This window comes from Delphinapterus leucas, chromosome 20 (genome assembly GCF_059928025.1).
Source record: "Delphinapterus leucas isolate spDelLeu-1000000601 "Yukka" chromosome 20, BTC_Dleu_Yukka2, whole genome shotgun sequence".
NCBI lineage: Eukaryota > Metazoa > Chordata > Mammalia > Artiodactyla > Monodontidae > Delphinapterus > Delphinapterus leucas.
In genome coordinates this window covers 33791131-33813955 of record NC_143148.1, presented here as the reverse complement: position 1 = coordinate 33813955, position 22825 = coordinate 33791131, and the positions used below count along the sequence as shown (strand labels likewise).

At 53.2% G+C, this 22825-nt stretch overlaps 1 protein-coding gene across 1 annotated transcript; it reads right to left on the bottom strand.

Annotated features, from left to right (window-relative positions):
- Positions 1-32: 32 nt before the first annotated feature.
- DRC7 (dynein regulatory complex subunit 7) lies at positions 33-21854 on the bottom strand. Its single transcript, XM_022555843.3, has 18 exons — positions 20580-21854; positions 18133-18345; positions 17542-17716; positions 16375-16500; positions 15498-15692; positions 13631-13786; positions 12563-12781; positions 9659-9787; positions 6932-7004; positions 5938-6066; positions 5620-5748; positions 4484-4704; positions 3275-3490; positions 2445-2555; positions 2248-2358; positions 1171-1365; positions 434-573; positions 33-342 (listed from the first exon to the last, which is right to left on the bottom strand). The coding sequence occupies exons 1-18, from the start codon at positions 20627-20629 to the stop codon at positions 249-251; spliced, it is 2682 nt and encodes an 893-aa protein (XP_022411551.2). The 5' UTR covers positions 20630-21854; the 3' UTR covers positions 33-248.
- Positions 21855-22825: the final 971 nt, after the last annotated feature.

Sequence of the window (22825 nt, the reverse complement as noted above, 5' to 3'; positions counted from 1 at the left end):
TGCTGGGGCCTGTCAACCATGAGGTACAAACGGCAAATTACAAGTGTTTATTTACAGGAAAATCAGGAGAAGCAGGAACAGATGGCTGCAGGGAGGTGGTGCAGCAGCGAGGCCAGGTGCCAAGTGGATGGTCATTAGCTGGGCATAGGGAGCACGTGGGCCAGGCTTTGGGGGAGGTTTCTTTCTCTGGCAGCTTCACTGAGGCCTCAGGAGGGGCAAAGGACCACAGGTGTGGGGACTGAGAAGCATCAAACAAAGACTTTCAATACCTCCACCAGGCGTGGGTCCTTGTAGAGCTTTTCCTCCAGAGCCAGGTACTTCAGTGGGGCCAGCTCCTTGTGTCTGAAATCGGGAGGAATGAGAGGTGGTAAAGACTTACAAAGCTAGTGCTCAAGGCTCCTAGTGGGTCCTCTCAGCTCCTCCGTCTCCTCACCGATTGAGCCGCTGCTCCAGGACGCGGATGCGGAACATGGCCTGAGAGCAGTAACTCAGGTACAAGTCTTCATCCTCGGGCGTCAGGGTCACCTGGTTCTCCTGATACCACTGCTGCTGCTTTTGCAGCTCCTGGGTCTCCTGTGGGCACAGGGAAGAGAGAGCAGGAGGGCTGATGACGACTGACTCTTAGCCAGGCTGCAGGCTGAAATCCCTACAAGGGTCAGACCCGCTACCCCTACTGACAGGAGCCAGAGAAGCACAGGCCTGGAGCCACTGGGGTCTTGTTTAGAGGGATATCATGTCCACGAGGTTAGAGCAGGGGTCAAGACTGAGAGTCATGTGACTCTGGTCAAGGTACATTTTCAGAGCTTCCAATTTGTTGTCTGCAAAACCCACCCCCCCACCACAGAGCTCTTTGTGAAGCTTAAGTTAAGAGAATGCGTGGGAACTGTGTGGTGTGTACCTGACCAACAGAAATGGGTCAAGGACTAGGAGCTGTTATAAGGCTCCATCCATCCACCCACTGCTCCCTCCCTCCCTCCCTCCAACCACCCTTCCACCCAATGAACAAGTGTGAGGAAGGACAACTCGGTCATTTGGGCACCCCAAGCACTGACATCCTCCCCCTGCCCCGATTAGTCCCTCACAAGTCTGAGATGGTGAGCAAACAGCCCTGGGCCCGTTTTCTGGTTGAGGACGCTGAGGTCCCCTCCCCTGCCAGGGCCCTGGCAGCACCTTTTCAAACCGGGCCTGGATGAGGTTGGCCTTGTCGATGAGCCGCTGCTTGAAGTCACTGAGGCACTCATCTTTGAGGCGCACGGCCTGCCAGCGCGTCAGCTTCTCTCCCGGTGGGAGCTGTGCCAGAAACGGGGCCAGGTAGTCCAGCTGGGCCTCCGCCTGCCACAGGTGCTCCTCGTGCATCATGCGCTCCTGTGGAGAGGGGGCCGGAGGGGGGGGGGTCCTCTTCATCAACATGTGACCGCACAAAACCAGGCCTCAAACCCAGAAGTGCTTGAGGCCTCCGAGGGGCCTGTGCTGTCTCTTGTAGCCGCGATTGGTAACAGCCAACTCTCGTGTCTTACGTGAATTCACGTGTCCCTACTTGAGCCCCAGAACACCCAACACTCAGCGGATGCTTGCTCAGTAAGTGGTAATAAAGAGTGCTTGTTAATGACGTTAAATCAAAAACTGCTGGTGAGTCCCTTGTTCTCTTCCACCCTGGGGCCTTATCTATGTCCTGTGTTGGCAGCCAGGGGCCAGTGAAGTTGGAGATGTGGGGGCCGATGCCCAGCCCTGGGAGTCTGAGAACCAGACATCTGATGCCCTGTCCTGTCTCGCCAACCTCAACCAATTGGTTAGTGAAGGGGATTTAGAAGCTGGCCTCGAAAACCAAGCTGGGTCTTGCAACCTGAGGCGGTAACGTGAACGCCCTATGCGCAGGGGTCGGATAACTCAGGCCTGAGGCCAGAGTCAGCTGTGAGAGCTACTGGGCCAGGTCGCGACCTCCAGGGGAGCCCCAGGTGGAGGTGGGCACACAAATTTCATTCTTTCCTTGTGCAGTAGAGGTCTTGGCTTGGCCACAGCCCCTGGAAGTGGGGGAGACTTGGCTTGCATCCTGAGTGCTCTTTGGGGTGACGCATGGAAATGGTCAGCTCAGCAGCAAGGACGACCACCATGGTGTCGATAACTTCATCCCCTATAAAGGGCTCTCCGAAAGAATCCCTGATCATCCTCAGCACCCTGGAGGCCAGGGAGTGTGGCTGAGGGAGGGGTCAGGGAAAGCCAGGGCCTGGGCCAGGGAGCAAGGCTCACCATGGCCTCCCGATACTCCTTGCTCTTCTCGTTGCGCTTGGTGTCGTAGATGGAGATGGTCAGCGCATGCGCCTCCTCCTCTTCCTCCCGAAGCTTCAGGATCTCCAGCACCTGAATTGGGAAGTGGGGGCGGACGTGGTGAAGACACACCCCCACCCCGCTACCTCCCATCTGCCCACTCTCCCTTGGGACCTGACCTCCAGCTCTGACTCCCAAGCCTGATGCCTGGCCAACTTCTCCTCGTTCTTCAGCTTCATCATGGCCTCGTACTGGTAGAGAAGCTTCTTGGTGTGCTCCATGGGCTCCACCTGGAACCACCACCACAGTGACACGGAGAAGCAGCAATGGCTAGGGTTGTAGGCAGATTCTGGAGCCAGACCTCCTGGGTTCAAATCTTCCCCTGCCATTTTTCTAGCTGTGCAACCTCAAGGAAGTTGCTTAACCTCTCTGGGCCTGTTTCTTTCTTTTCTTTTCTTTTCTTGTGCCGTGGCATGAGGGATCTTAGTTCCCCGACCAGGGATCGAATCTGTACCCCCAGCAGTGGAAGTGCAGCATCCTAACCACTGGGACTGCCAGGGAATTGCCCTCCCTGGGCCTGTTTCTTCATCTATAAAAACACAGCTAATAATAAAAGAGGGACTGGAGACTCAGAGGGGCTAAGGAATGTGCCAGGAGAGTGAGAATCTGAACCAGGAAAACCAGCCCCGTGGAGGTGGTGATTATCTACTCCAGCCTTGGTCCCAGGATCTGCTCTCGCCCAGGACTGCGGGGCAGGGACAATGAGTAGTGGAGGCCAGCTGGGTTGTCTTTCTTGGTGGAAAAGAGGAAGATTTTCAGAGGCGCTCAAAGAGAAGTATCCCACATGGGAGCTCTTGATGTTCCCAAGGGGCAGAGATGAATTTCCAGGCTGGGAACCAGGACTTTCTATCCCAGTTCTCCCAAGTTGCTGGGACAGGACAGAGGGCCCCAGGGCTCTCTCCTCACCCCACCCCCACCTGCCCCTGCCCGCCACGGCCCCCAGGCGCACCTCAAAGCTGAGACACATGTCAGGCGTCATGATGATCTTGTTGCCCTTGCTGTCCCCCTCCGTGCGCCACAGGAACTCACGCTTGGAGGCCGTGAGGTGGTCCTCGCGGCAGTGGTAGCGCAGCTGGATGCGCTCATCCAGGATCAGAAACACGCGCTCTGCCACGTCTTCATCTGCAGGCTTCGCAGGGTTGCGGAAGAATCGCTCTGTGATTTTCTGGCAGGCCAGAACATGCGTAGGATGGGAGGTGGGAAGGGATTTCTGTGCCTGCCTGACCCGACGACAGGAACAAAGGACACTCAGGGATGCTGGGGTCTGGGGTCATTTGGGGGGTCATGTGGACAGCCCCTCCCAGCTAAACAATGGCTCTCAAGGCCCCAGGGGTTCTCGGTGTCTGGCCACTCCAGCCCTGGATGGTGCTGGATTTCTTCTCTAGCTCCCTCCACAAGATGGGGAGCTCACCGCCTTTCCAGGCAGCCTGCTCTATAGCTAGACATCCCTTTCTGCTAGAAAGAGCTTCTTTGCTATTCAGACGTTAAACATAGGTTGCAAATAATTTGTAATATGGAGAAAAAAATCTCACATTTTAATGTTAAGAGGGTGATACAGGAATTCTACCTACACACACACACACACACACACACACACACAAATCTTAAAAAAGATTCTCAAAACCAAACCTATTAATATGTGGTAATATCTGAGTTGGCATTCTGAGATATTTTTACTTGTTACATTTTTACATGTTTTCTAAATGTTTAGTCACGAGTGTAGGTTTTTTTTTTTTTTTGCGGTACGCGGGCCTCTCACTGCCACGGCCTCTCCTGTTGCGGAGCACAGGCTCCGGACGCACAGGCTCAGCGGCCATGGCTCACGGGCCCAGCCGCTCCGCGGCATGTGGGATCCTCCCAGACCGGGGCTCGAACCCGTGTCCCCTGCATCGGCAGGCGGACCCTCAACCACTGCGCCACCAGGGAAGCCCACGCGTGTGTATTTTTTATAACAGTAAGGAAATAATACCTCCCTGGCCTAGCGGCCGAGGGCACCGTCTGGCATCAGTCAGACCTGAGACTGTGTGTTTGGTAAAACTGGAAAGGTCGCTCAGTAAAGAAGTTTCCCCGGAGGGAGTAAGGGCTGTTCCCCTCCAGGGGTAATCTTGGCCCACCACAGGGGGCGGGCACCCTGTCCCCAGTCCCAGCGAGTGCTCACCACCACGGGCCGGGGGTTTGACTCTGCACTGTTCAGAGCCAACTTCTTGATCCGGGGCCCGAAATTGACATGGCGGTAGGAGAGGAGGTCGGGCCGCCCTTGGTAGTACTCCGTCATTGTCCTGGGCGTCTCCTCCCGTTTGATCAGGCCGTCCACGCGGACCTTTTCATAAAACTCCATGACGCGGTCCATCTCGGGTTGCATGGACGTGTATGAGTGCACTGCCGGGGGAGGGGCCCGGAGAGGGCTGGCTGAGCACTAGGAGCTCTGGCCCCTGGCCCCAGGGAGAAGCGTTAGTACGTAACCAGTGCCCTAGTGCTGGGTATTCAGGCTGCTTCCAAATTTTTTGCTATGATCAACACCATGATGAACATCTGCAGTTTGCATTTTTTGTCCTTGCCTGCTATTTGCTGAGCAGTAGAACTGCTGGTCAAAAAGCCTACATATTTTAAAGCTATTATTGATTGTTTTGCCCAACTGCTCTCCAGAAAAGTTGCGCCAGTTTGCTGTCATACCAGCAGTGACAGGGATTCAATTGCTCACACCTGGTAGGACCATTTTTTTTCATCTTTGCCAACATAAGGGTTGTAAGATGGTCCCTTATTGATTTAGTTTCTTTCTTTCTTTTTTTAAAATTTCAACCACCAAGCAAGGACGGTCATGGTTTTAGATGTATATTGACCCTATGTTTTTCTTTTGTGAATTCTTGGATCAGGTTGTTAATTCCCAAGACGTGTTCTTCCCTCCCTTCCCAGCCTCCTGGGCTCGTGGCCGTGTCTGCACCTCCATACTTCTGCCCTCTGCGTCAGTCTTGTGGGGACACTTGTTGGTTTTCTTGCTCAGCATCCTAACCCCTGTAAATGTGGCCCCCACTGGGTGCCCGCGGCCCTGCTTTGCCTTTCCTGGAAGAAACCTGTCAACGTTTCCTCGGATTTTCTGTGTTTCCCCTTACCTCCCACGTGTCTGCTTTGCCTAGGGAGGAAGAGACCCTTTCTGTTGCTTGCCGCCCACGAACCCTGTCAATACGTGGATACTGGTTCCTCCCACTACATGCCAGCTGCATGGAGGCTGCTCTAAGGAGCACGTGAGGCCCCCAACCTGGGCACCTAGCTGGCCTAGCAGTGGGGTCTACGCACCACGCAGAGCCTGGGGGTGGCCCGGCTTGAAGTAGTCGATGTTCAGGCCCGTGACCTTGTTTATGTGCTTCAGCTCCAGCATATCCTCCCGGTTCTGGAACCACTCCTTTATCTCCAAAATCTTGGTACCTGTAGGCCCCAATGCGTGCTTGAAGCAGCCAGGCTAGCTCCCTCAGCCTCCATCCCACCGCTCCCAGCACACGGAGGCCAGCAGGGCCCACACTCACACCAAGAGAGGGGCAGTGACATGACCGAGGTCACGTGACATGTTGGGGGACCCAGCTCTCCTGCTCCCCGCAGCCAGGGCTGCCCCCTTACACTCCAAGTCCTCGTAGGTGGTGAGGCGGCACACAAGGCCGTTGTTGTTGAGGTACGGGGCCCACTTCTCCAGCCTTGCCCTCTTGTACTGTATCACCTTCTTCCCGTTTGGGCAGCGGGTCTCGAACGCTGCAGACACAGAGTGGGCTAGGGTCCTTCCTCCCCAGATTGGGGGAAGGGAGGGCCAGCTCCCCCAGCCCCCCAGCCACTCGTCAGCCTCTGTGCACTGTGCTGTCTGCAAGGCTCCTCCAGCCCTCAAACCTGCTCCATGGAGCACAGGAAGAGTCACCAGGGGTGGCTCCTGCCCTGGAGGAGATCTCAGCTTGAGCCTGACCACACCACACTCTCGCTGCCAGGCCTTGGCTGGAAACACCATCCCCACCTGCCCTTACTGGGCTGACTTCTTCTGATCCCTTAAAACTTAGTTCCCATGACCTCTCCTCCCAGAAGCCGTTTCTGCCCCCCACCCTAGCCACCAACCCCCTGGGTTCCCATGACACCCTCTTTAGCCCTTCCTACCCTGTTGGGATGGCCTGGGCCCTCCCCATGGGTCTAGGCACTCCCCCACGGGAACCTCAGCAGCCAGCAGAGGTTGGCATGGGGCACAAGCGTGCCTGTCCCCCTGCTTTCCCTGCCTGCCCCTTTTTGGTCCTGAGACCCCCTGTGCCCTCTGGGTACTGTGCACAGTCTCCTCCTGGCAGAGTGGGGTGAGGGATGGGAACAGCTGTGTCCTGGTCCTCGGTCCTCCATCACCGGCCACACTCCATCATCCTGGCTGGGTTAACTGAGCCCTGTCCTGTATGCCACACTGGGGTCAGGCCCCAGGCTGCAGAGCTGAGTGCGTATGTTGAGAAGGAAGAAATGAAGAGGTTGCAGCAGAAAGCAGGCCATGGGGGCGGAAATGAGGGACCAAGGCAGCCTCTGCTGGTATCCCCCTGTCTAGCTGTTGCCACAGACATCCCCAGAAGCCCAGAAACGAGTGAAAGTGCAATACCTTCTGGGGAGATCTCAATCCGCTCCACCCACGAGCACGGCATGTCGAAGCTCTTATCCTCATCCTCCTTGCCCTGTTGGGAGAAGTGGGGGTGGGGTGGTGGTTCTGATCAGGGCTGGGCCGTGGACCCGAAGTTACGGTCAGAGCCTCTGCCTCATCCCCCAGGGCCAAGCTGGGGTGGCTCGTCAGCTCCCCCAGGGGAGCCCAGAGGTCTCGAGCAGTTCTGACCTGGCTTGACCCGAGACAGGGGGGAGAGAGGAGGAGTCAGCTCCTCCCTGTACCCACCTGGTGCCCGGCGAGGACAGCAACACCCTGCCCTGCATGCCCCACCTTCCCTCTGTCAACAGAGGCACGAGGAAAGCCACAGGCCCTTCATTAAAACTGAGGCTCAGGCTTCCCTGGTGGCGCAGTGGTTGAGAGTCTGCCTGCCGGTGCAGGGGACGCGGGTTCGAGCCCTGGTCTGGGAGGATCACACATGCCGCGGAGCAACTGGGCCCGTGAGCCACAACTACTGAGCCTGTGTGTCTGGAGCCTGTGCTCCGCAACAAGAGAGGCCACGATAGTGAGAGGCCCGCGCACCACGATGAAGAGTGGCCCCCACTTGCCGCAACTAGAGAAAGCCCTCGCACAGAAATGAAGACCCAACACAGCCATAAATAAATAAATAAATAAATAAAATTAAAAAAACAAACAAACAAACTGAGACTCAAAGCAGTTAAGGGACTTGCCCAGGACCCCTAAGCCTCAGTTTTCTAACTGTAAACTGAACCCTTTGGGAGGATTGACTGATAAATGTACATAAGGGTTTGGGACACTGCCTGGCTGCCCTTATTATTTTTTTTCTTTTTGAGCCTAGTTTCCCCATCTGGCAAATAAGGCCTGGTCTAGACAAATGGTCCTCAGATTAGGTAACCACAGAAACTTGGATAAGATTTTCTCAATTTAGAACTTTTCTCCCCACCAAATTGCTCAGACCTCTGATGCCTGCTCAGCTAATCTGTTCACATTTTGAGGCCAGCAGGGGGCGCCGGTGCCCCAGGATTTACTGCACAGGGGAGGAGGCTCTCTGGTCTCCAGACATGAGGACGCTGGCGACACTCAACACCATGTGCAGGTGGGTCTACACAGCTATGCCAAGCACATCACACCAGTGGTCTCACTTCGTCCTCAAGCAGTCCCAGGAGGTAGAACAGAACCACCTTTGAGAACCCAGCCTTGGGAGCCAGACTGTCAAATCCCAGTTCTGTCACTTACTGCCTGTGTAACTTTGGGTACGTTACTTCACCCCTCTGTGTGTAAGTAGTCCTATCAGTAAAATGGGACATGATAATACTAGTACCCACCTCGCCAGGTAGTTGTGAAGACTTAGACAAGTTAATTTAAGTTAAGCACCTGCTGGCACTGAGAAAGGGGCATATGCGTGTTACCTATGGGCTGAATTGTGTACCCTCAAAATTCACATGTCCTAACACCCAGCACCCCAGAATGTGACTATATTTGGAGATAGGATCTTTTTTTTCTATTTTTTTTAAATAAACATTTATTTTTGGCAGCATTGCTGCGTGCGGGCTGTTGCGGCGAGCAGGGGCTACTCTTCGCTGTGGTGCACAGGCTTCTCATTGCAGTGGCCTCTCTTGTTGTGGAACACAGGCTCTAGGTGCGCGGGCTTCAGCAGTTGTGGCACACAGGCTTAGTTGCTCCGTGGCATGTGGGATCTTCCCGGACCAGGTCTCAAACCCGTGTCCCCTGCATTGGCAGGTGGATTCTTAACCACTGCACCACCAGGGAAGTCCCTGGAGATAGGATCTTTAAAGAGGTAATTAAGTTAAACTAAGGTCATTAGGTTGGGCCCTAATCCAATACGACTGGTGTCCTTATAAGAAGAGGAGATTAAAACACAGACACGCACAGAGGGAAGAGGCTGAGGACACAGGGAGAAGGCACCATCTACAAGCCAAGGAGAAACCAACCCTGCCAACACCTTGACTTCCAGTCTCCAGGGCTGTGAGAAAATAAATTCCTATTGCTTAAGCCACCCAGTCTGTGGTACTTTGGGCAATTCTAGCAAATGAATATGTCACTTATTACTACCATGAATGTAACCAACCCCACTCCCCCATTTCACATGCAGACGCTGAAACTGAAGCTTCCAACATTTAGGAAGTTTGCCCAAGATGTCAGAGCCAATAGTGAAGGCCTCTGGACTCCTGACTTCCACGCACAGGGCCTCATGCAGACCTGCCTGACGGCCCCTGACTAGGAGATCAGAGATGACAAGGCCAATGACCTTCAGAAGGGCTGACTGGATGGACAAGAAAGGCCTGGAAGTGTGTGTGGAGGATCATGGTGACCATGCAGGAAAGGCCTGGATGTGAGGAATGGCTGGCCCTGGGGCTCCCCTGGCTTGTGGAGAGGGTCTTATCGCCCTCCTCCAAGGGGCATGTTCGCTAGGCGCAGGGCAACCCCTGAATGCAAGTCCCAGCCCTCCCCTGCACCACTGGGGGGTCCTGGGCAGGTCACTGGACCTATCTGGGCCTCAGTCTGCCCAACTGTAAAATGAGGGCATGGCCCAGGCCCTTCTGCTTTGAGGAATCTATAATTGGTCTACGTGGACTGCCCCCCACGCCATACCCATACACGTGGCGGGGACATGTGTCAGGCTGGCCCGAAGCAAGACAGGTTGTCAAGTCCCCTCCACTCCCCGGCCTCCACCCCTCAGAGGCTCACCAGATTTTCTGCATCGTCGTCATCGTTCGTCCCATCGTCCTCCTCCTCAGTCAGGGACAGGAGAGGCTTGTCGGTCTCCAAGAGCAGGTACTCCCACCTCACAGGGTCTCCCAGGTCAAAGACCAGGTCCTGGTGGAGGAGGGGATCGCTGAGAGCCCTCCACAGTCACCACGCCCCCTCCTGCTCCATGGGGGGCAGGGAACAGCCACGCCCAGGGGGAGAAGGCACCAGGCTGGGTCTCAGGGGGGCAGAATGTGGCTCCAGGCCGCCTCTGAGCGTCCACACCTGCCCTCCTCATCCCCACAGGGAGACCGAGGCCCCAGGGGCGCTGGGACTCCCTTCCTGTGTTGGTCTCTGTGAGAGACTTGGAAACTCTCTGGCCTGGGATGGCCTGGATGTGGAGGTCAGTCTACATTGTTGGGGGAGAGCGGCACCCGGGCAGTGTTTAGAGCAAACGCAAGCCAGAGAGATTGTACAGGCAGGGAAATGGCAGGTTCATCGTTCTCACCCGCTGCCAGCAGGAAAGGAACTAGACATGCACGCAGAAGAGGGAAGTGCGAATTTCTCTTCCCTGGTGTGGGTCCTTCACCTATTTTCAGTCCAGCCCACCTGAGCCTGGGCTCACCTGCCAAATAACTCCCAGCAGGTGGGAAGCACCATATCCCCGTCTACCTCCCCGGGGTGGTGTGCCCCCGCTCCCAACTCCGAGATGGAAGCTGCCCACAATGGTTTCAACATGAAGCTCCCCTGACGCCAGCCCTAATGCTATAGTCCTCACTGTCCTGAGTCCTGGAGGGCTCAGCTGGGAGGTGGGAGGGGTACACGATGGGGGAGGGTAGTGAGGGAAAGAACTGCTTGTAGATTTAACAGCCGATAGTCCAGGCTTCGTGGAGAGGAATCAAATTACACAGACGTTTGAAATTCTTAAAATCATGTCCTCCATTCTGTCACTTTTTTTTGGCTGCACCGTGGGGCTTGTGGGATCTTAGTTCCCCGACCAGGGATTGAACCCGGGCCCTCAGTAATGAAAGCTCGGAGTCCCAACCACTGGACAGCCAGGGAATTCCCCATTCTGTCACTTTTGTAAGTAGTAAGCGGTAGTTAGATGTTTTGCTGCTTTATCTTAAAGTTCTATCTCTATAGGAAAAGCATAAACGAAGGGACAACTACGACATCCCAGTCTCTGAGTGGTGCCTCACTCCAAGGCCATTTCAGGGTTCTTTGAAGGGGACTTCCCTGGCGGTCCAGTGATTAAGACTCTGCGCTTCCAACGACGGGGGCGCGGTTTCAATCCGTGGTCGGGGAACTAAGATCCCACATGCCACGTGGCATGGCCAAAAAATAAATTAGGGAAAAAAAAATCAAGGTTCTTTGAAGGAACAAAGCAACCGCTCCTGTGCTCATGGGGCAGTAAAAGTGACAGCCAGTGTCACGGTCTCTTTCTTCGTGCCCTCACTTGGTGATGCAGTACTGCCCCTCTGGCCTCACTTTCCCACCGGGCCACCCTTCCATCTTCATCTCATAACTTCTGTTATCCCTGATATAAATTTCCTCCACCTGGCACTGGTACAGGGTGTGCTGGGGGGAGGCTGAAGGAACTTCCACCCAGGAGAGGCCAAAGGAGGACTGCAGCGGCCTGCGAAGGGCTGTTATCCCTCAGAGGGCTCTGACCACCGTGGCGGCTATGAGCTTGGGCTCTGGGGGAGGTGGTCTGGGCTCTGCCCCATCTGTGTGGTGAGGAAGACGTTCTTTCTCTAAAATGACAGTAACGCTAGCTAACCTTTACTGAACAGCATGGGATTATTCTAAGCACCTACCGAATGTTATTTTCCACAACCCTGTGAGGTCGTTGAGGACCGAGCCACCCTGGACTCAGGGGCTCAGGGAGGCTGGGGGCTGGCTGTGTCTCCTTTGCTGAAGGCAGGTGCATCTGAACGTGTATCAAATCTGCCCGCCTCCCACACGGGGGCGACAGCAGTCCCTTGGAGATGTTCACTTCAGTATAGAGGGCGAGGGGCCCAGGACCTACCTTTGGGAAACTGTCCTGGTTGTAAATGGAGGGCCTTGGAAATAACAAAAGAGCACAGGACTTGGTGCCTGGAGCCTGTCTCTCTTTTTATTTGCATACAGCTCAATGAATTTCCATAAATTGGGTGCACCCAGGTTCCCTGCCCCCGGATCAAGAAACAGAACATTGTCCAGAACCCCAGAAAGTCCCCTGGTATCCAGTTACAACCTCCCTCCAACTGTGTGCACGTATTTTCAACTTCTGTAAATGGCACTGAGTTTTTTATACATATGTATGTACGGAAATTCATTGAGCTGGACGTGTATTTTCAACTTCTGTAAATGGCACTGAGTTTTTTATACATATGTATGTACGGAAATTCATTGAGCTGGACGTGTATTTTCAACTTCTGTAAATGGCACTGAGTTTTTTATACATATGTATGTACGGAAATTCATTGAGCTGGACGTGTATTTTCAACTTCTGTAAATGGCACTGAGTTTTTTATACGTATGTATGTACGGAAATTCATTGAGCTGGACGCGTATTTTCAACTTCTGTAAATGGCACTGAGTTTTTTATACGTATGTATGTACGGAAATTCATTGAGCTGGACGTGTAGGATGAGTGCACTTTCCTGCACGTGTATTGCACTTCAATACAACATTTAAAAAAAATCAGATGAACTAACAATCCACATTTTATAAGAATATACAAACCAAAAGAGCGACAATAATCATATTGAAACGATTATGTATGGGCAAAGGAGTGGGCCCTGGGCACTCAGCTACAGGGAAAGTCCAAAGCCCTCCTGGCCTGGTGGCCAGATCTCCCCACAGGTCACACCTGCCTTCACCCACTGTGCCAGCCATACCCGCCCAGGCCCCGCCCAGCACCTTGCAGCAGTTCCAACAGTCCTGCATGTTGACCCAGTAGTTCTTGTGGTTCCAGAGGCTCTCTATTCCCAGGAAGTGGTCGTCTTGGGTGCTGTAGCTGCGTGCAGTGAACGGGTCAATGAAAAAGCTCTCGGGCACCTCGCGCTTCCCCGACAACACCAGGACCCAGGAGTGTACCCGCAGGCCGTGCAGGGGGTCGGTCTTTGCACTCTCCTGCTCCTGCATGGAAAAGGTGGGTGACCATGAGCCAGATGGATGGGAAGGGGGCCATCAGGGGCCCAAACATCTCCCTGGGGCTGGGGAACTGGCGAGAGAACTGAATGCTGATCCACACCGCACTGTTGGCTGGCTTTGTGGCCTTAAGGACATCACCCCACCTCTGAACCCATCTTCTTATCAATAAAATGGGAGGATCTGACTCGACCTGTGGTTTACAAACTTGACCTTTTAGAGCTCTAGGGTATCTGGGATTTACTGTCTTTCCATGTTGTGATTCTGGGTGAGATTTCATCCAAAGAAAGATAGAGGGACACCATGTGGCTTCATTGTCTGCATCCCTCTGGGCAAAGGGTCACTGTGCCATGTTCATTATTGCATCCCCAGGGCCCGGACCAGAGTAGACCCTCAATAAATACTATACGGAAGGAAAGGAAAGAAGGGAGGGAGGAAAAATAGGTGAGAGGGATGATGCGAGTGTGGGTGGATAGAAGGAGAGATTGGAGGATGGATGGATGGAAGGAAGGACGGGAGAATGGATGTAGAGTGTATGTAGGTAAATCTTCAGTGAGAGTCTGAACAAGGACACCAAAACTGCACAGCATAAAATGAGTTGCTTCAGGCGGCAGAGCTGTCTGATGTTAGAACTCTGTCACCAGAAGCTGGCTGACTACACTGGGGATTCCCACAAGGCCAGGCAGAGATGGGGGGTGGTGGAAGGTTGGAGGAGGGGATTTGGACCTGGGGGCCCATAAACACATCCCTTCGTGATCCGTGTCTGTTTCTCCATTCCCAGCAACCCTCCTTCTGGAGCTGAGTTCAAGGGTTGAGGGTTGAGGATGGCGGACCCACCGCGAGGAGCTCCCCCTGCTTCAGCCGCTTCTCCTCCTCGGCCTTGACTCCCTCCTGCCTTTTAACCTCCTGCTCCCGCTCAAACCTGCTTGTCAGGTCCCTGGGCGGTTTGACAGCGTACTTCTTAGGTGGTGCCTTTTCCTCCTCCTTGACCATCTGTCACCCAACAAGAGAAAAAGGGTCAGCAGCCCTTAGCGGCCTGCCTGCACAGCTGCTCCCGGAGCCTGCTGGCTTTCTGACCCTGAACGTAGAAAGAGCCTCAGCTCCAGACCTGTGACCACGGGCCAGTCCTCCCACTTCCCTACCCACAGGCTCTTCTGTAAAAGTCACTGAGAATAATGAGAACATTTTCCCCAGGGTTATTCTGACAAGTAAAGACAGGAAAATGTCCGTCTGAGCTGCCCATCCGGGCAGGAGCTCAGGAAATGCGATTTCCGCTCTTCATTCCCCACGGCCTAGACTAGCTACGATCTGGATCTGATCTAGAAAGTGGGGCAAATTGCCCGGAGTCAGATTTTCCAGATTTTGTCACTGCAGGATTTCATATGTTGACTTGAAGTGAGAGTTTCCTGGGCTAGGAAAGAGAACAAAGCCTTCGTGCGTGTGTGTGTGTGTGTGTGTGCGCACGAGCGCGCACATGTATACAAATGTGTGCTAGGTGGCAAGAAAAATGTCCAGGAAAGGACACCACAGAGGCTGCATAAGGGGGCCTATTATGAGGAAGAAATAGTGAATCTCCGTGGTTTAGAGTCAGACAGGCTGGGCCTTAGCTCCCAGGTCCCCATTTACCAGCTATGTGACTTTGGTCACAAAAATTGTTTCATCTCGACACACTCATATGTAAAAGAGAAGTGATAACTCCTACCACGCAGCGCTATTGAGAGGAGCAACCAAGTCAATGGGCATGTGAGTTGTTTATAGACTGGAACGCTCTCAGCATCCATTAGCTATCGATATCGTTTTCATAATTAAAATTTGGGCTAAGAGGCCCGTATGTGAGTTCTCAGGCCTTTGGAGCCAAAAGCAGTGAAGGAGCTTTTTTGTTCCATCTTTCTTGGGGAGGTGGCCCTGAGAGAGCAGGCAGGGCTCTCACCCGGTACCTCCCCCTCCTTCTCCACCAGACTGCAGCCCCGGGGGCCCCAGGTGCTCACACAGGTGTAACACAGGTGCGTGTGCATCATGCCGGATGCCCCAGGCCCCTGGATCCTCTGCCCTGAGCTGCAGACACCCACTGGGTCTTGACCCTGACCACAGAGTCCTGGAATCAATCCAGTTCATGAAAAGCATTTTCTGCCAGTAGTATGGCTATTTTCCAAATGCAAAGAGATGCTTTTATGATTCCCACAGTTAAATTCACTTAAGGGTGTTGTGCTCACAGCAGCCTCGGGTCATTATGCTGCTCTCGGTCAACTGATAAAAAACGCGACCGCCAGCTGCTGGAGGGCTGGTGAATTTTGTACTGTTAAGAGGTCCTTTTTATCTGGGAGGGGGAAATAAAAAGAAGTAAACGTCTGTCTGTTTGTCTGCATTTTCCTTATGTGAAAATGGCTGGATGGATTTTTATCAAACGCATAGGATAAATTTGGAAGAATCTGGCTTAAGGTATCATCCATACGGCATTCACAAATGCGGGGAACACAGTAGCCGAAACTGAGTTACAACAAGGGGAGAGGAGCAGCCAGTTTGGAGAAATGGGCTGTGTGTATTAAGATGCCAAAGATGGAGAAACCATCAGTGGTTTGAAATATCAACTCCTGAAGGGCTGCCTGGTGATGGAGCCGGGGCAGGGGCGGAAGCGGCAGGGACAGGCGGCTTTAAGGGTGGCGTGTCTTGCGCGATGCTGAGGGCAGCATAAGCCCGGCCGTACCTCCTTGGGCTTCACGGTGAGTGGGCACACCTCCCGAGTCAGGTCCATGTGGCACAGGTCCTGCGAGCCATAGCCGTAGACGCAGTAGGCATCGTAGCCGGCGCCGAGGAGCACGGAGCAGAGCAGCGTGCTGAAGTCAAAGCAGTTGCCCTCCTGGTGCTTGAGCACCATGGTCGAGGAGTACAGGTAGGAGGGCTGGGCACAGCCAGCTGGTCAGCATCGCCACCCGGTTGCCCCCACCCGCCCTCCCTGCTCAGCAAGGGCTGGGCGCCGGGGCCAGGGGGCCGGCTGGGCCCCAGCAGGGCTCCTCCCCTTTGTCGGGTTAGGGAGCCTGCTAAGAACGGGGTGAAAACCACAGATCCCGTGTCCATAAAGTGCAATCCAGGTTTGCCTAGAATTGCAAGGGGCCATGGACTTCCTGATGTGAAAGACCGTCTGGGATGTAGAAGCTTCTGGTCTGTTGCTCTCTGGTCATTTTATGGTTATCCAGAGTTACCCTCACCTTTTACCTCCATCCTTCTCTCTGTTTCTCAGTTCTCCACTATGTATGCATCCTCATCTCCCTCCCTCCATTCTTAATGAGACTGAGCTGGTCAGAAGCCCAGAGATGTGACCTTGGACCATGGGCAGCAGGCCTTCCCCTCCCTCTCCTTCCCCACCTCCCGAAGTCCTGAAAGGAAGACTCTGAAGGCAGAAAGAGGCAAAGCAGCCCAAGAGGTGGGAGCCCGGGGACCAGGCTGGCTGTGTGACCTCAGGCAAGCGGCTCTCTCTGCCCAGACAGACTCATGGGCTGTGTCCTGAGGCTGGCCAAGCCTCCTTCTCCCGACCCGCCTGGCTTCCCATCTCAGGCCTCACGGCAGCCCCAGGTGGTGCTTACCGGCTTGAGGGGGTCGGGCAAGGGCACCGCGGACAGGAAGTCTGAGACAAACTGGGCGCAGGTGTCCCAGTTGTAGAGCTCAGGGTAGGGCATCAGTGTGGGCCGGATGGTCGTGCTCACGAACTTCTGCAAAGGGAGAGACCACAGGTCCTGGGGGGAGCGCTCCACCCGGGAGGAGACCATGGTGCTCCCAGGAGGCTGGGGGCCTCGGGGTGGGGAGGCGGCGGCTCTCTGGCCTCAGGCTCCTCCTCGGTGCCTTGGGAGTTGGAGGAAGGGACCCCTCGAGGTCCTTCTCCCCAGATCTAGAGTAACCCCGTACTGTCCGGGGTGCAGTGATGTGATCACCGCCGCCCCACTCGGTGCCGCCAGACCTGCACCACCTCCCCGATCCCCCAACCGCCCTGTGAGGCAGGTCCCGCTGACAGGTGAGGAAGACGAGGCTCTGCGAGGTGAGCTGACTTGCTCAGGTTCACAGTCAGCAGCAGAGCTGGGTCTGTCTTGACCACCCTGGGGCTGGGGGCCAGGCCTCTGGGGTCGCCCTGTGAATTTGAGGAAGGCCCCACCTAAGGGGCAGCCCCGGTGCAGACCCCACTGACGGCAGCAGGGCAGATGCAGGCCTGGGGTTACCAGATCCAGAGAAGAGGGGACTAGGGATCTGGACGGGAATGGCTGAGTTTCAAATGCTGGCAGCTAATACCAGGGTGAAAAATCACCAGGTGGGCCAGATAATACAGTCTGTGAGTTCCTGTCAGCCTATGGGCTGCTGCTTTGCAACCCTTGGATACATCCCCTGCCATGCCATCTATAGGTGGGGAAACTGAGGCCCAGAGAGACTCAGGGATGTGCCCTGGGTCACAGGGCGGGAAGGAAGGAGGCCAGCGCTTGGGTCCTGGCCCATTTTGTCTTATTTCTCAGCTTTTCCCTGCACAGGGCTGGCCTCGGGGGCCGGAGACCGCACTGCGTGTCTGGCTGCCCCTTAGGCGGGGTGTGCAGGCTCCAAGCCACCACAGGCCCCCAGGGGTGACTCACAGCGGGCCTGCTGGGGCCTGTGGACATTTGAGTTTATATGCTGCCCCTGAAATATAAGCTTTGACCCACGAGAGGTCTGTGCCTGGCCCACCTCCCTCCACCCTCTGCTCTCCAGCCCCTGGCCCTGCCCAGTCTTACAGGCACGTTGCACTCGTTCACTGGGTACAAGAAGAGGGGCACGCGGTCCGGGCACAAGTGGCTGTACTGGCGGGAGAAGTTGTCTGCCACCTGCAGCAGGTGTTCCTCCTTGGGCGTGTTGCTTTGGTAGGAAAGGGGCAGCTTGGAAGTGTCAATAGCATCCTTGGTAAAAGTCCTGTGTCCGTAAGAGGGGTGCCATCAGTGTGCGTGAGGCTGGGCCTGGCACACAGGGAGCCCTCCATCTACCTTAGCTGCCTTTGCTCTATCCCGTCCTCATTAAATCCTCACCACTACCTAGGAGGGAAGTATCATTCTTATCAGCTGCCCTTTTAAACAGATGAGGGAAATGAGGCACAGAGAGTTTGAGTGACTTGCCCAGGATCACACAGCTAGGGAGGGGCAGAGTGGGGACTTGGACCAGGCAGCCTGAAAGCACAGCCCTCACTCCTAACCACCTCCTTCTATGTCCTGGTCCTGCCTCCCAGCCCAGGCACCACCATTCTGCCCGGCTCTCCTGCTGCCTGGCCCTGGTCTGACTTTCACTGGGGCTGCTGGGCCAAAGCCCCCACCTTCCCCACCCCGGGCACTCACGAGGGCTTCTCCGGGATGGAGACCTCAATCTCCGACAGCTTCCTCTCCAGGTCTCTGAGCATCTCCTGCGTCCTGGTGGTGTCCTCCTTCCGCATCTCCATCGGCCTCATCATTTTCTCGGCCCTCTCGGCCCGCTCGGCCTCCTCTTCCTCCTCCACTTTCTCCTTCAGGACCTCCATCTGCTGTGTCTCCGACTGTCTAGAGATGAGGTCTCTGTAGGAGGAATAAATGCACTCTGAGTGGCCGACTTCAGACAAGGAAGGAGCCACCAACATCACCTGTGTCCCTGGGCGGAAGTTTTAGGTGGTTTAGATCACGAAGGGAGGAGGCGAGTCCCTCCTAAACTTCCTTTCCATCAAGGAGAAAGTCTCCACGTGGTGCTAGCACACCTGTAACACATTTCTGACATTTGCAAATTGCCCTTTAAATCCGACAACGCAGGTCACAGACTGAGAGCTATTGTCAGCGCAGGAGCAGGTAGCTCAGACTTACTAACCTTGCTTTGTTTTCTGTATATTTATTCTGCCAGTGACCTTCTCTTTCTGGCAGGTGATGTTAATGCTGTATGGATAACTGTAGTATTATGAAGTTTCCTATTAAATATATTTATGAAGTCCAGTAAGTTTAAATTTAAAGAAAATTATTCATAATAGTAAGAAAGAGAAAAAAAAAGGTAACATCACCAAACTTGGAACACAGAGAGGGCAAAAATGGGGCTGCCATTAAGGCACCTGGACAAGGGGCAGGTGGGAGTGACACAGCCTCACTCTCCTGGCCAAGCTCTGTGTCAGCTCTCAGGGTGGGGGACCTTTATGTGGCGGGACACACTGAAATACCATATGTGCTTGTGTGCCCTAGGGAAGCCCTTTTCAGAGCCCAGCCTCACTATGGTGGACCAAAGATCCAGTCCCCTTGTAATTTCCGAAGTGATAAGAACACCAGACTCGTCTTTTTTCCTATTGCGGCAACTCTGGGTGAGCCCCTGGATGGCTCCTGGATGGGGATATGTCACCAGAAAGACCAAGCCGTGATTAGAAGCTTGGAATTTTCAGCTCCTCCCCCATCCTTCAGAGAGGAGAGAAGAGTGGAAATGGAATAAATAATTGACCAAGCCTACATGAGGAAGCCTCCATAGAATCCCAATAGTAGGGGGTTCAGAGAGTTTCCAGGTTGGGAAGGTGACGTCCTGGGAGGATGACACATCCCAACTCCACAGGGACAGAAGCTCCCGCTCTCAGGACCTTCCCAGACCTCTCCCTGCGTATCACTTCATCTACCTGTCCATTTGTATCCTCTACCATGTCCTTTAATAAACTGGTAAATGTAATTGTTTCCCTGAGTTCTGTGTGCCTCTCTAGCAAACTAACAGAACCCAAGGAGGGAGTCATGGGAACCCCCAAATGGTAGCCAAGCCAGACAGAAGTTGTGGGTAACCTGGGGACCGACTACTTGCCATTGGCATCTGAAGTGGGGTGGGAAGAGGCTTGTGGGACTAAGCCCTTAACCTGGGGGATCTGACGCTATCTCCAAGTAGGTAGTATCAGAATTGAGCTCAGTTGTAGGACACCCAGCTAATGTCATGGGGAATTGCTTGGTGGGGGAAAAACCTACACATTTGGTGACCAGAAGTGTCAAAAGTGAAGGGTTCTGTGTGACTAGTAAAGGAGAAACACAGAAGGTGGGAGACTGAACTGAGTTTTTCCATTACAGACCCTATGAGGCAGATATAATTATAATACCCACTTTGCAGAGGAGAAAATCGAGGGCTAGAGAGGTTAAGTGCTCTGCCTAAGGTCACAGAGCAAGTAGCAGACCTGGGGTTTGAACCTGTATATTTCTGGCTCTGAAACCCATGCACTTAAGGGCCTAAAGAGATGGAAAAGTTCTAGAAGGAGGCAGGGTGAGTAAGGAAAGACACAGAAGGGGAGAAGGCCAAGGTGTCAGTGTGCAGAGAGGGACAGCCACTAAGATGGGCCCTGAGCCCAAGGTCACAGAACACCGTCATCAGAGGTGGAGCTGGGCCAGAACCTGCACTATTTATTCCTTAAACCAGGCTGCCTCACCAGCTACAGCGTAGTTTGGGGAAGGCAGTCCTGCTTTACAGTTTCCCCAACTCTGCCCAGAGGTTTTCCCCATCCACAAGCCCTTCCCTGGATCCTCCTCCCCAGCCGGAACCTCCTCCCCCACCCCCCACCCCCGCCGCCCACACGCTGAACTCTGCCCAGAGGCTCTCCCCACCCACAAGCCCTTCCCTGGATCCCCTCCCCAGCCGGAACCTCCTCCTCCTCCCCGCCCCTCCCCCCACGCACGCTGAAAACTTCCCCAGAAAGTTTGCGGCTGAAAGCCCCCCAGATAGAAGAAGCCCCCTTACCACCCGCACCCACGCCCTCCCCCTGCCAGGCTGCCAGGCAGGGTCCAGCCACCCCAGACCCCTGCTCCCATCTCACCCCTCTGAGGACAGCCTGTACAATCTGTTAGCTCGTCTCCGTGGTAACATCTTTCAAGGCTGACGGCCGGTCCTGGGCGAGGAGGCTTCTGGGAAATGTAGTCGTTTGACACTACTCAGGTCTGGGTCCAGAAGACCCACTGTGGCATGTCCCTCAGCCAGTGGTGGGCTGGAGCCAGCTTGTGCCAGCTTGCAAGAGCTGATTTTTTAAACTTCAGGAATGTTTGTGAGCCCATTGACAAACACAGGCGTTATTAAGATTTAAATTATAAAAAACATATAAGTAAATAGATTATATTAAAAACAAAGGTAATAAATACTCAAAACTCATCACTTCCTAATTATTTTACTGCATTTCATTATTATCTGAGCTCTTGAGATCATTTATGCCTATTGTATCTTTACAACGAAAATATTATGTAAGTGTGAGCTACTCTGAATCTTTTTCCTTCAGCGATGTCATATTGATAGCTTAAAATTGGCCATGAGATTATTTACACCACAGAAATTGGCAAATGCTACAGACTAGGGCTTTTTCTCTCGTCAGGTAGTTGTTAAACATTTACCAGGACACCACGGCTTCTGCTCCATGCATGGTCAATGTGGCCTTCTTCAAAACATATGGAAACCAGTGTGGGTCCTGGCATGGCCGCCTGTCATAGTGGACAGTGCCAGGCTCCCTGAGTCTTGGTTCTAGTCCAGGCTGGACTGCTGGTTTAGTATATAACTCATGGGACAGAGAAAACTTATCCATTAGGTTAGTGGCCCATGAAAATGCTTAATTTTAATTTATTTTAAATTCCAAAGAAAAAATGAATAGACTGATAATGAATATATAATTATGAATCCACCCAGGATTATAATTGTCTTTGTACCAATGCAGTCACAAAATATAATTTTTTCTGTTCTGTTTTTAAAGGAAAGGGCCCACAAAACTTGTAATGCTGCCTTGTAGTGGGCAGCGGGGTCCAGAGAAATACTGCAGATGTCCTGACAAGGTTATATAGTTGCTGTTATTGATGGAAATGTAGGAATCACCTCATTCTCAATAATAAAGAATAATTTTTTCTTCTGGCTGGAACATTACGTAGTCATGAAAAATAAAGTGTGAAGGATAAATTAGACCAAGGGAAATCCCCAGAGAAGGCATGTGGACATCAGTCCTGGATTTCACCCTGGGATTACCTCTGTGGGGAATTCACCTGGGATGAGGCCAGGAAGGGAGGAGGAAAAGGTAAATGTGATATGTTAGGCTGGTGGAATGGAGCATAGGCCTCATTGCCCCTTTTTTCCCATGCAACACCTAATTTCCTTTGTAAAGTGATTTATTCCCCTTTACCCACTCCCATTCCCCGCCCACATAGACATCGTTCTGATGCGCTCCCCCCCCCAAATGAGCATTCTTTGGCATACTCCTGGTGTTTTTAATTTGTGTTAATGATATTGTATTAATATCTCTATTTCTTACATTTTCACTAAGAACTGTGTGTTTAAGATCCACCCCAGTTGCTGTGTGTCCATGGACACACAATAATTACCTCTCTACTCTCCCAGCAGTGGACACCCTGCTTTGCCATCAACTTCCATTATCCACAGGTAATGCAACACATGTCATCGGTGGAGTCCTTTCTAGACCAGTAAATGTTTCTCTGGGGTAAATAACCAGGAGCGGGATGGTTGGCTCAGCAGCGGCACCTCACTTTTCTCCAGGCAGCGAAACCTACATGCTCCCCACCTCCCACAATGCACGGGGGAGCCTGGTACCCTTGACCCCACCAGCAGCTGATATTCTCTCCCTTCCTGATGTTTGCCAGTTTCATAGAGGCACAATGAGGTCTCACTGTAATTTAACATGCCTCTCTCTGATTACTAATGATTTTAAATGTGTCTTCATGTGCTAATGTGTTAGTTTTAGGCGTTTCCTCCTCTGAAATTGTCTTTTAAAGCCTCGGACCATTTTTCTTTATTGGGGAAGTATCTTGTTTGGATTGCAGGACTTCCAGATGTTAATCCCTGGTTTCAGATGCTGCAAATACCTCCCCCCATTCTGTCACATGTCTTCTAACATCTCCCATGGTGACCTTCATTAAACAGAAAACCTTAATTTTGATGTAATTAAATTTATCAGGTTTTGGTTTGATGTTTTGTGCTTATGAATTTTTGTTTGAGAAATCCTTCCTTGCACTTAAGTCACAGAAATATCTTCCTATGTTAACTTTATAATTTTGCCATCCCATTTAGACCTTT

Excerpts from the sequence above, each read along its gene's own strand:
- DRC7 (XM_022555843.3), bottom strand. The coding sequence starts at position 20,629 with ATGTTACCACGGAGACGAGCTAACAGATTGTACAGGCTGTCCTCAGAG. Across the intron at positions 17,717-18,132 it reads TCCATCCCGGAGAAGCCCTC|GACTTTTACCAAGGATGCTA; the intron begins GTGAGTGCCCGG and ends TTACGGACACAG. Across the intron at positions 6,067-6,931 it reads GATTGAGATCTCCCCAGAAG|CGTTCGAGACCCGCTGCCCA; the intron begins GTATTGCACTTT and ends CTGTGTCTGCAG.